Source organism: Macaca nemestrina, chromosome 20 (assembly GCF_043159975.1).
Source record: "Macaca nemestrina isolate mMacNem1 chromosome 20, mMacNem.hap1, whole genome shotgun sequence".
Classification (NCBI taxonomy): domain Eukaryota; kingdom Metazoa; phylum Chordata; class Mammalia; order Primates; family Cercopithecidae; genus Macaca; species Macaca nemestrina.
Window position 1 is genome coordinate 4,457,477 of NC_092144.1, and position 12,914 is coordinate 4,470,390.

Below are 12,914 nucleotides of genomic sequence, written 5' to 3' on the forward strand. Positions count from 1 at the left end.
GTTTGAGCCACCACCCCTGAGAGTCAGGTTTTAACAGCAGCACTACACTCACTGAACATGCACGTTCTCACACTGGCCCAGATTAAAATCTAGCTCTGACAACACCACCATTCCCCAGAACGTGGGGAAAGTCACCTCTTTGCAAAGGGGGAAAAAACTCACAGGGCCCAGAATTGAGAGGATATATTGCGCCTCTCAAAAAGTCAAGAGCTCACAGCAGGCCAGGCATGGTGGCTCGCACCTGTCAATCCCAGCACTTTGGGAGGCTGAGGCGGGAGGATCGCTTGGGCCCAGAAGTGTGAGACCAGCCTGGGCAACACAGTAAGACCTCACCTCTACAAAGCATACAAAAATTGGCCAGGCACGGTGACTCACGCTATAATCCCAGCACTTTGGGAGGCCGAGGCAGCTGGATCACCTGAGGTCAGGAGTTCGAGACCAGACTGGCCAACATGGAGAAACCCCTCTCTACTAAAAATACAAAAATTTGCTGGGCATGGTGGCGGGCACCTGTAATCCCAGCTACTCGGGAGGCTGAGGCAGGAAGATCACTTGAACCCAGGAGGCAGAGTTTCCAGTGGGCTGAGATCACGCCACTGCATTCCAGCCTGGGCAACAAAGCGAGACTCCATCTCAAAAAAAAAAAAAGAAAAAGAAAAAAGCTCCCAGCTGCTGCTCCGTTCAACGACCTTGAAGAATTCACCCTGAGCTTATCCCTTCTGTAAACACAAGGACCGTTGGCCTCCCATGTTATCAGTGGGAGAGAAAGGGAATGCAAGGGTTTGGCCCTACGATGGGGGCTCCTGGCTGACATTTCGCCATCTTCCTGTGAGCTCGGCAGTTTCCATCCCCCTCAGCCAAGCCCACTATTGGCCTTTGCTGATAAGCTGCAGGCATGGCTGGGCACAGTGGCTCACAACTGTAACTGCAGCACTTTGGGAAGCCAAGGCAGGCGGGAGGATTGCTTGAGCCCAGGAGTTTGTTTTTTGTTTTGTTTCTGAGATGGAGTCTCGCTCTGTTGTCCTGATCTCGTGATCCACCCGCCTCAGCCTCCCAAAGTGCTGCGATTAGAGGATGAGCCACCGTGCCCGGCTAGCCCAGGAGTTAGAGAGACCAGCCTGGGCAATACAGCAAAGCCCCACCCCTACAAAAAAACTAAAAAATTAGCCGGGTCTGGTGGTGCACACCTGTAGTCCCAGCTTCTCAGGAAGCTGAGAGCTGGGAGGATTGCCGAAGTCTAGGAGGTCGAGGCTGTAGTGAGCCGAGATCACGCCACTGCACTCTAGCCTGGGCAACAGAGCAAGACCTTGTCTCAAAAAAAAAAAAAAAAGGGTGCAAGTTGACACCCGCTCTGCTGTTTCCCAGCTAAGGTCATTTCCGCATAAATGGGAGGAAAGAAGTGTGACCGTGATGGGACAGCAGAGCCCCCCGGCATACAGTAGGCACTCAATATCGAGTGGATGAATGAGCTGCCTGTCCCTGTAGGCGGTCTCAGGGAAAGTCCAAGGATGCTGGGATGTGGGCTGGCTTGTCCTGCCTCCAACCCAGGGAGCACCTATTTTTTTTTTTTTTTTTTTTTTTTTTTGAGATGGAGTCTGGCTCTGTCACCCGGGCTGGAGTGCAGTGGCCGGATCTCAGCTCACTGCAAGCTCCGCCCCCCGGGTTTACGCCATTCTCCTGCCTCAGCCTCCCGAGTAGCTGGGACTACAGGCGCCCGCCACCTCGCCCGGCTAGTTTTTTGTATTTTTTAGTAGAGACGGGGTTTCACCGTGTTCGCCAGGATGGTCTCGATCTCCTGACCTAGTGATCCGCCCGTCTCGGCCTCCCAAAGTGCTGGGATTATAGGCTTGAGCCACCGCGCCCGGCCGGGAGCACCTATTTCTGATGCTAGAGACCCAGACGCAAGCAGGTGGTGCCTGAGGGTGGCCCTTCTGTAACCACTGGGCCGAAGCGGACATGGAGCCCCTGAATACTTAATAAGCATCTACCTGCTGGGGTGGTGGCTCACCCCTGTAATCCCAGCACCTTGGGAGGCAGAGGCAGCCGGATCACCTGAGGTCGAGAGTTCGAGACCAGCCTGACCAACATGGAGAAACCCCGTCTGTACTAAAAATACAAAATTACCCAGGCGTGGTGGTGCATGTCTGTAATCCCAGCTACTCGGGAGGGCTGAGGCAGGAGAATCGCTTGAACCCGGGAGGCAGAGGTTGCAGTGAGCTGAGATCGCACCATTGCACTCCAGCCTGGGCAACAAGAGTGAAACTCCATCTCAAAACACTAAAAAAAATAAGCATCTACCCTGTGCCAGGCTGCCCGCTGAGCACTGGACACAGACACAAAGCAGGCGGCCTGTGCCCTAGGGACACAAACAATAACCGATTAAGCTTCACACTTATCTGAAGGAGGGTGTTTTGTTGTTTTTTTTTTTTTTGAGACACAGCCTTGCTCTGTTGCCCAGGCTGGAGCACGGTGGCGCGATATCGGCTCACTGCAACCTCTGTCTCCCGGGTTCAAGTGATTCTCCTGCTTCAGCCTCCGGAGTAGCTGGGATTATAAGCACTCACCACCACACCTGGCTAAGTTTTGTATTTTTAGTAGACACGGGGTTTTGCTATGTTGGCCAGGTTGGTCTCGAACTCCTGACCTCAAGTGATCTGCCCACTTCGGCCTCCCAAAGGGCTGGGATTAAGGCGTGAACCACCGCGCCTGGTCTGTGCCTCATTTCTTCATCCCAGGCTATTATAGGTCAAATTATGGCCCGGCCCCCTCAACCCCAAATTCATATGCTGAAATCCTGATCCCCAGGGGTAAGAATGTGACTGTATTTGGAGACAGAGTCTTTAAAAAGCGGTGATTAAGGGAAACTGAGGTAGGGACAGTGGCGCACTCCTATAATTCTAGCACTTTGTGGGGCTGAGGCGGGAGGATTGCTTGAGCCCAAGAGTTGGAGACCAGCCTGGGCAATATGGCGAGACTGCGTCTTGACAAAAAGTACAAAAATTAGCCAGGCGTGGTGGATGCACCTGTAGTCCCAGCTACTCAGGAGGCTGAGGCGGGAGGATCTGTTGAGAACAGGAGTTTGAGAACAGCCTGGGCAACATGGTGAAAACACACATCTACAAAAAATTAAACATAGCCAGGCATGGTGAAGTGTGCCTGTGGTCCCAGCTACTTGGGAGGCTGAGATGGGAGGATTGCTTGAGCTCAGGAGTTCAAGGCTGCACTCCACCCTGGGTGACAGAGCGAGAACCTGTCACACAAAAAAAATTTATTTTATTTTAAATGTTAAGAGCCAACATTTGATACAAGCCATGTGTAGTTCTAGGCCTTCAGGTGTTAACCCCAGGTCAGCATCGCCATTCTGTGGAAAAGAAAGTAGGGCCCAGGCTGGGTGTTGTGGCTCATGTCTGTAATCTTAAGACTTTGGGAGGCCAAGGTAGGTGGATCACCTGAGGTCAGGAGTTCAAGACCAGCCTGACCAACATGGTGAAACCCCATCTCTACTAAAAATACAAAAATTGGCCAGGTGTGGTGGCGTGCACCTGTAGTCCCAGTTACTTGGGAGGCTGAGGCAGGAGAATCGCTTGAACCCAGGAGGCAGAGGTTGCAGTGAGCTGAGACTGTACCAGTGCACTCCAGCCTGGGCAACAAGAGCAAAATTCCATCTCAAAAAAAAAAAAAAAAAAAAAAAAAAGAAAGACAGTGAGGCCCACAGAGGCAAAGTAACTTGTGTGAGGGCCACTCAGCTGCTGAGGGGCAGGACACAATTTAGAACATGGTATTTTTGTTTGTTTTATTTTTTTTTGAGACAGAGTCTCGCTCTGTCACCCAGGCTGGAGTGTAGTGGCACAGTTTGGGCTCTCTGCAACCTCTGTCTCCCGGGTTCAAGTGATTCTCCTGCCTTAGCCTCCCAAGTAACTGGGACTACAGGTGCACGCCACCACGCCAAGCTAATTTTTCTTTATTTTTTTGAAATTTTAGTAGAGATGGGGCTTCACCGTGTTTGCCAGGATGGTCTCGATCTCCTGACCTTGTGATCTGCCCACCTTGGCCTCCCAAAGTACTGGGATTACAGGCGTGAGCCACCGCGCCTGGCCAGAGCAAGGTGTTTTGTTTTTGTTTTTGTTTTCTTTGAGACAGAGTTTCACTCTCGTTGCCCAGGCTAGAGTGCAATGGCGTGATCTCAGATCACCGCAACCTCTGCCTCCCGGGTTCAAGCGATTCTCCTGCCTCAGCCTCCCAAGTAGCTGGGATTACAGGCACCCGCCACCACGCCTGGCTAATTTTGTATTTTTAGTAGGGATAGGGTTTCTCCATGTTGGTCAGGCTGGTCTCGAACTCCCAACTTCAGGTGATCCGCCCGCCTTGGCCTCCCAAACTGCTGGGATTACGGGCATGAGCCACCGCACCCGGCCAGGAACATGGTGTTTTGATGTTTTGACTTTCCTGCCTCCAAGCTTTTCTGACTAATAAAACAGTTATAGGGATGTCAACATTCTGGGTAAAGGGCCACATAACTAAGATTTTCAGTACTGTGGGTCACAGTCTCTGTCGCAACTACGCAACCTTGCCATTGTAGGGTGAAAGCAGTCGTAGACAATATGTAAATAAATGGTCATGGCTGTGTGCCAATAAAACTTTATTATAAAAACAAGTAGGCTGGGCACTGTGGCTCATTCCTGTGATCCCAGCACTTTGGGACGCCGAGGTGGGTGGATCACCTGAGGTCAGGAGTTCGAGACCAGCCTGGCCAACATGGTGAAACTCCATCTCTATTAAAAATACAAAAACTTGGCCGGGCGCGGTGGCTCAAGCCTGTAATCCCAGCACTTTGGGAGGCCGAGGCGGGCGGATCACAAGGTCAGGAGATCGAGACCACAGTGAAACCCCGTCTCTACTAAAAATACAAAAAAAAAAATTAGCCGGGCGCGGTGGCGGGCACCTGTAGTCCTAGCTACTCAGGAGGCTGAGGCAGGAGAATGGCGTGAACCCAGGAGGCGGAGCTTGCAGTGAGCCCAGATCGCGCCACTGCACTCCAGCCTGGGCAACAGAGTGAGACTCTGTCTCAAAAAAAAAAAAAAAATACAAAAACTAGCCGGGTGTGGTGGTGGGCACCTGTAATCTGGCTGGCTTTGCAATTATCCCTCCAGCTGCCCTGTGGGGAGTGCATTCGGGGTGGGGATGGGAACCGACAGGAGAGGGAGCAGGGAGGATGCCATCAAGCCTGTCTAGTTAAGCTGGGACCAGCGCACTCCATACCCAGGTAGGTCCCTGTCTCGGCAGAGCCCCCGAGGGCGGACATCGTTACCTTCTCCGTGGGCTGCTGTAGGATGGGGAGGTTCTCCTCCAACTTGTCCAGCCCCCTGTGGGCGTACTCGCTGGCTGATGCAACTGCCGAAAGAAATTAAGTAAGACGCAAATGTGACTGGTGGAAGGTCACCTCGTAATTGTTCGGGGGACGGCACCAAGAGCTGGGTAGACCCCCCTACTCCCCACCCAGGGAAAGTGCCAGGAGGGGGATTCAGGGCCCTCTGGGACTTCACCCACTCTGGGGCTCCAGCTTGGAGAGGATTGGCTGAGCCCCGCTGACAGCGGCCGCCGTGAGGGTCCTCACTCCCTTCTCTGCCGCGTCGCAGACGGTCTTGACGTGCGGGTAGCTCTCCTTGGTGGAGGCATAGGCTGCGGACACCATGTCGCAGGTGGAGCTGATGAGAGGCATGCTGGCCACGCGGTCCACCACACTGGGCTATGAGAGAGAAGTGGCTCAGGCAAACTGGGCGGGGGAGGATGGGGGGCTCAGCCAGAAACTCAGGGTGCCCTGCAGTTTTGCTCTCACTCCTGGCCAGTGAAACGGCTCAGTTTACCCACACTTTGCATCCAGGTGGTTGCACAAGTCAGGAACCTTGGGGTTTCGCCACATGCTTCCTTTTATTTATTTTTTTTTTGAAACGGAGTCTTGCACTGTCACCAGGGCTGGAGTGCACTGGCGTGACCTCGGCTCGCTGCAACCTCCACCTCCTGGGTTCAAGCGATTCTCCTGCCTCGTCCTCCTGAGTAGCTGGGATGACAGGCGCCACCATGCCCAGCTAATTGTTTTTGTATTTTTAGTAGAGACGGGGTTTCACCATGTTGGCCAGGCTGGTCTTGAACTCCTGACCTCATGATTCGCCCACCTCAGCCTCCCAAAGTGTTGGGATGACAGGCGTGAGCCACTGCGCCCAGCCCGCGTGCTTCCTTTAACACAGCCTAGTTACATGAGCCTGCACTTTATTCCAGCGATGTGCCAGGTGGTGATAAGGGACAAGAGTCCCATTCTCATGGCAGTTAGGGTCTAAACTGGGGGCTGCAGACTATAGCCCATGGGTCACATCCAGCGTACCACTTGATTTTTTAATTTTAATTATCTTTGGGGCCAGGTGCAGCGGCTCACGCCTATAACCCAAGCACTTTGGGAGATCGAGGCGGGCTGGTCACTTCGGGTCAGGAGTTCGAGACTAGCCTGGCCAATATGGTGAAACTCTGTCTCTATTAAAAATACAAAAATTCGCCGGGCGTGGTGGCGCACGCCTGTTACCCCAGCTACTCGGGAGGCTGAGGCAGGAGAATCACTTGAATTTGGGAGGCAGAGGTTGTAGTGAGCCAAAATGTCACCACTGCACTCCAGGCTGGGTGACAGAGCAAGACTCCATCTCAAAAAATATGTATGTAAAATAAAATAACCTATGGATGAGAGATCTGGAATAGAAACTGGCTTCCTAGGAGGTCCCTGAGAGAGACTGCAGAGGTGAGGAAGATTTGGCTTAGCGGTTGTGGAGGGCAGGTAGTTTCAGACAGAACCCTGACCCCTCAGGCCCTCCAAGGGCCTTTGAGATTCCCCTGCTCCCAACTGGGGACACCAGTGAGTGGTCTGTACCCCACCGAGGAATAAACCTCTCTGGCTCCGTGGGCTGCCGGCATATCCCTGGCTCCCTGCCAGGGCACCCTGGTGTGGGAAGCCTCGTTGCACAGGAATCACAGGGTCGGGGCAGTCCCTGGTCCTGGCCCTTCCTCACCTGCTGTACCGGTTCTTCCGCTGTCGCCTGGGTGCTGCCATCAGCCTCTGCCCCGTTGGCAGACATGGTCTCTGCAACAGACACTGTGGAGAGAGGAACAGTCAGGTACAGCCTGCTTGGCCCCACCTTCCAAGAAAAAGTCCAGGCCCACGCTGCAGCTGGAAGACAGGGTTCATACCTGCCCATGACTTATAGCCATGCCTTTCAGTCCTTAGCAGGCACAAGAGTGACCTCTGGACTTTGTTCAACAGCAAGTGCTGATTCTAAAGCTTCGGAATGGGGCTCACCTGGCCCCCCATTTCTTTTTTCTTTCTTTCTTTTCTTTGGAGACAGTCTCACTCTGTTGCCCATGGTGGAGTGCAGTGGGGCAATCTGGGCTCACTGCAACCTCCGCCTCCCGGTTTCAAGCGATTCTCCTGCCTCAGCCTCCTGAGTAGCTGGGACTACAGGCACCCACCACCATGCCCAGCTAATTTTTGTACTTTTAGTAGAGACTGGGTTTCATCATATTGGCCTGGCTGGTCTCGAACTCCTGACCTCGTGTTCCACCCACCTTGACCTCCCAAAGTGCTGGGATTACAGGTGTGAGCCACCACACCCGACCCTTTCTTTTTTTTTTGTTAAAGACAGGATCTTGCTCTGTCACCCAGGCTGGAGTACGGTGGTGCAATCACAGCTCACTGCAGCCTCCAACTCCTGGCCTTAAGGGAACCTCCTGCCTCAGCCTCCCAAGTAACTAGGACTATAGGCACACACCACCACACCTAGTTAATTTTTTCTTTTTGGGTAGAGATGGTATCCTTTTTTTTTTTTTTTTTTTCTGAGACAGAGTCTTGCTCTGTCACCAAGCTGCAGTGCAGTAGCACGATCCCGGCTCACTGCAACCTCCACCTCCCAGGTTCAAGCAATTCCCCTGTCTCAGCCTCCTGAGTAGCTGGGACTACAGCCGCGTGTCACCATACCTGGCCAATTTTTTTTTGTTTTGTTTTTTGTTTTTTTGAGACGGAGTCTCGCTCTGTAGCCCAGGCTGGAGTGCAGTGGCCGGATCTCAGCTCACTGCAAGCTCCGCCTCCCGGGTTAACGCCATTCTCTGGCCTCAGCCTCCCGAGTAGCTGGGACTACAGGCGCCCGCCACCTCGCCCCGCTAGTTTTTTGTATTTTTTAGTAGAGACGGGGTTTCACCATGTTATCCAGGATGGTCTTGATCTCCCGACCTCGTGATTCACCCGTCTCGGCCTCCCAAAGTGCTGGGATTATAGGCTTGAGCCACTGCGCCCAGCCCTGACCTTGCATTTCTAAAAGGCTCCCAGGCAGTGTTGATACAGCTGGTCCCTGGGATACACGTCAGGAAGCAAGGCTTGGGAACAGTCCCTTCCAGGGCTCACCTGTTCTCCAGGAAGCCAGGTATGACCTAAAACCTCTGTAGAGGACAATTTGCCAATAGCTGTCAAGTTCCAAGAGCCATCTTCCCCTTGACCCAGAAACCTCACTTCGGGGAAGATCCCACACCTGTGTTTCCGCATGGGCAGAGCTGTGTGGACTTACTGGCCACAACATGACACTGGAAACAACCTGGATGCCGAGCGAAAGGGGAATAAGACAACAACAAGTGTGGCCAGACACAGCGGCTCACGCCTGGAATCCTGGCACTTTGGGAGGCCAAGGCGGGCGGATCACCTGAGGTCAGGAGTTCGAGACCAGCCTGACCAACATGGTGAAACCCTGTCTCTGCTAAAAATATAAACATTAGCCAGGCATGGTGGTGGGCATCCGTACTCCCAGCTACTCAGGAGGGTGAGTTAGGAGAATTGCTTGAACCTGGGAAGCGGAGATTGCAGTGAGCTGAGATCGTGCCACTGCACTCCGGCCTGTACAACAGAGTGAGACTCCATCTCAAAAAACAAAACCAAAACCAAAAACAAAAACAAGTGTATCCCAATGCAGTGGCTAAAGAATGAGATTTAAAGGCCGGGCATGGTGGCTCATGCCTGTAATCCCAGCACTTTGGGAGGCTGAGGCAGTTGGATCACCTGAGGTGAGGAGTTCAAGACCAGCCTGACCAACATGGAGAAATCCCATCTCTACTAAAAATACAAAATTAGACAGGTGTGGTGGAGAATGCCTGTAATCCCAGCTACTCGGGAGGCTAAGGCAGAAGAATTGCTGGAATCTGGGAAGCGGAGGTTGCAGTGAGCCAAGATTGCACCACTGCGCTCCAGCCTGGGTGACAAGAGCGAGACTCTGTCTCAAAAAAAAAAAAAAAAAAAAGAATGAGATTTAAATGTAACTGACATGGGCTGGATGTGGTTGCTCACACCTGTAATCCCAGCACTTTGGGAGGCCGAGGCGGGAGGATCACCTGAGGTCAGGAGGTGGAGACCAGCCTGGCCAACATGGCGAAACCCTGTCTCTACTAAAAATACAAAAACTAGCCAGGTGTGGTGGTGCACACCTCCATGTTTAGTTATCCCAGCTACTCAGGAGGCTGAGGCAGGAGAATCACTTGAACCCAGGAGGTGGAGGTTGCAGTGACCTGATATCTCACCAGTGCACTCCAGCCTGGGTGACAGAGCAAGACTCCATCTCAAAAAAAAAAAAAAAAAGAAAGAAAGAAAGAAAGAAAACAAAAGACAAAAGACTAAATGTAACTGACATGACATGGACAAAGATCTAGTCAAGGGATAAAATGTGTTAAATAGGGCAAACTATTTTTTTCTTTTTCGAGACAGATTTCCACTCTGTTGCCCAGGCTGCAGTGTAGTGGTGCCATCTTGGCTCACTGCAACCTCTGCCTCCTACGCTCAAAGAGATTCTCCCACCTTGATCTTGTAAGTAGCTGGGACTACAGGCACGCACTATCACACCTGGCTAATTTGTGTGTGTGTGTGTTGGGGGGGGTGTGTGTGGTTTTTTTTTTTGACAGGGAGTCTTGCTCTGTCGCCCAGGCTGGAGTGCAGTGGCGTGATTTCAGCTCACTGCAACCTCCACCTCCCAGGTTCAAGCGATTCTCTTGCCCCAGCCTCCCGAGTAGCTGGGATTACAGGCATGCACCACTGCGTCCGGCTAATTTTTTGTAGTTTTAGTAGAGATGGGGTTTCACTATGTTGGTCAGGCTGGTCTTGAGTGCCTGACCTTGTGATCCACCCGCCTCAGCCTCCCAAAGTGCTGGGATTACAGGCGTGAGCCACCGCACTCGGACGTGTTTTTTTTTTGTTTTTTTGTTTTTAGTAGAGATAGGGTTTCGCCATATTGCCCAGGTTGGTCTTGAACTCCTGAGCTCAAGGGATCTGCCCCCCTTGGCCTCCCAAACTGCTAGAATTACAGGCGTGAGCCACCACACCCAGTCAAAATGCAGGCTTTTTTTTTGAAAGTGAGATAACATGCCTGCCTGCACTGCAGAGCTATGAAGCCCAGGTCAGGGGTATGGGGAGGACGGGGCTCCCCAGGTGAGTCTATGCAAGTGGGATGAAGCCACAACCCCGTTTTCCTGGACAAGTGAGATAAAGCAGGGACACCATCATCAGATGAGGTTCTCAGGGGAAAGCCAGGAGTCCCAGCTCCACCTATGCTGTGCTCCCTGGAGCAAGGCACCTTCCCCTTCTCTGGCCTCGGTCATCTCATCTGTAACATGAGGATAAAGGGTCGGGCACAGGCCTGTAATCCCAGCACTTTGGGAGGCTGAGGCGAGTGGATCACTAGGTCAGGAGTTCGAGACCAGCCTGGCCAACATAGTGAAACCCCATCTCTAAATATACAAAATTACATACAAAATTACGAAAATTAGGCGCGGGTATGGTGGCAGGCACCAGCTACTTGGCAGGTACCAGCTACTTGGGAGGCTGAGGCAGGAGAATTGCTTGAACCTGGGAGGCAGAGGTTGCAGCGAGGCAAGACCGCACCACTGCACTCCAGCCTGGGTGACAGAGGAAGACTCCATCTCAAAAAAAAATGTGGCTAAAGGTCATGCCTGCCTTATGGGATGCTTTCCCGGGGAATTCTGGTGTGAGCCTAAGAACCTGTGGCCTTGACTCTGAGCATCTTTTCCAGAGGAATGAGGCCCCGCCTCCTGGTGGCCTTGCTTTGATGTCCCCTAAGCAGAACTCAGCAAAATGATGTTTTGGGAGCACTGGATCTGGAGTCCAGATTGGGTTCTCTTTTTGTTTTTGTTTTTTCTTTGAGATGGAGTCTTGCTCTGTCACCCAGGCTGGAGTGCAGTGGCGCGATCTCAGCTCACTGCAACCTCCGTCTCCCAGGTTCAAGGGATTCTCCTGCCTCAGCCTCCAGAGTATCTGGGATTACAGGCGCCTGCCACCAGGTCCAGCTAATTTTCATATTTTTAGTAGCGGTGGGGTTTCACCATGTTGACCAGGCTGTTCTCGAACTCCTGACCGCAAATGATCTGCCCACCTCAGCCTCCCAAAGTGCTGGGATTACAGGCGTGAGTCATCGTGCGCAGTCCAGAGTGGGTTCTAATCCCAGTTTGGCAACTCACTAGGAATAGGAGTTTGGGCAGGCAGCATTCCCTAGGAGCCTTGCTTGCCACATCTGTGAAATGGGTATAAGTTTCACAAGAGCCTGGAGTCCCTGTGGACTGGAGGAGACACTGCTCCGGGGAAGCTCAGCTCCATGCCTGGCACATAGTAAGAGCTCCATAAACCATCTCACCGCACTCTGGCTTCCACGGACAAAGGGGTACAGCCAGCCAGGAACCAGCTTCCTGCTAGGTACAAAAATCCCCCAACTGGGAAGTCAGGTGAGAAGATATACCTACCTCCCAGTGATCACTGCCTAAATCTATTCTTCTCACCTCCTTCGGAGCCTGAGCTCACCTGGGCAGGCGGCCAGGTTGGCAGGCATCAAAGTCCTGGCCTCGACAGATTCCCAAGTCCCACTTAGGACTCAGGCAGCTTCCTCCCGTCCCCTCTGTCCACCATGACTTTCTGGAACTGGTTAAAGCAAGGGTGGCCACTGCAGATGTCAACGCCCTATGAAACCCCTGGGGGTCAGTGACCTGCCTTGCCGCTGGCTCCAGAAGGGGAGTTTCAGGCCAGACCCAGTCATCCAGCAACTTCAGGGCATGCTAAGACTGGACTTCAAAAATTCCAAGAGCCCCAGGTCCCACTGCTAGGCCCAGCCGGGACAAGAACCCCAAAGCAGTTAAGGGGTAGGCCTTCCTACTTTCAAGCCATCTCGCCGCCACGCCCACCCGAGGGAAGCGGGCAGGATTCGCCCAAGACCTCCCCAGAAGCAGTTGGGGGCGCCAGGAGCCGGGGCAACCCCCCTTCCAACGCCCGTGGCGAAACCATCTGGAGGGGAGGCGGCTTTACGGTGGCGAGGGGTGTCTCTGAAGACCCCGGAAGGGAGGGCGAAGTTTCTGCCTGCAGGAGGAAACTTACCTGCAAATTGCGTTTCCAAAAGCAAGCAAACTGATCACAATTTAGAGAAAACCGGACGGGGGCGGTATTTAGCCCACCTCCCTCAGTATCTTTCGCCCCTCAAAAGTCCCAGGAAGTGAGAAGAGGGTTTCAAAGTTCAAGCTCCGTTGCAGACGTTGGATTTTTCTGGGGGGAGGGGTGACCAGCCTGGGCTGAAGACCCCTCCCCAGGCCGCAGAGTCCAGCAAATCCCACCCCGAGAAAGGCCCTCCCCCACCCCTCCGCCCCTGGGGTGCCCCAGGACTCGGTGGACACCGCCCCCCAGCTCAACTGAGGGACCCCCGCCACTCACCGCGGTCAACTGGACGTCCCAGGCACAATAACTGCGGCTTCCAGACCAGCCTTGAAACCGTCAGGGCCGGGGCGGGGCTGGCTTTTACTGCGCGGTGGGTTGGGGGCGCAAGGGAGTGACGGGCGAGAGAACCAAT

General features: G+C 53.3%; 1 protein-coding gene across 2 annotated transcripts in view; it reads right to left on the reverse strand.

The window, feature by feature from the left end:
• Positions 1–12,881, reverse strand: part of LOC105485083 (perilipin 3) — a 30,075-nt gene extending 17,194 nt beyond the window's left edge. Inside the window, exons 1-4 of one of the 2 annotated variants that reach the window (XM_071086731.1) lie at positions 12,779–12,881; positions 7,053–7,135; positions 5,548–5,746; positions 5,309–5,391 (exon numbers count right to left, since the gene is read on the reverse strand). In XM_071086731.1, the coding sequence (XP_070942832.1) occupies positions 5,309–5,391; positions 5,548–5,746; positions 7,053–7,118 (348 nt within the window). In that variant the 5' untranslated portion in view covers positions 7,119–7,135; positions 12,779–12,881. Of the gene's footprint in view, positions 1–5,308; positions 5,392–5,547; positions 5,747–7,052; positions 7,136–12,448; positions 12,572–12,778 lie in introns of those variants that run through there. The other variant, XM_071086732.1, reaches the window with a different exon arrangement.
• Between the last annotated feature and the right edge of the window lie 33 nt (positions 12,882–12,914).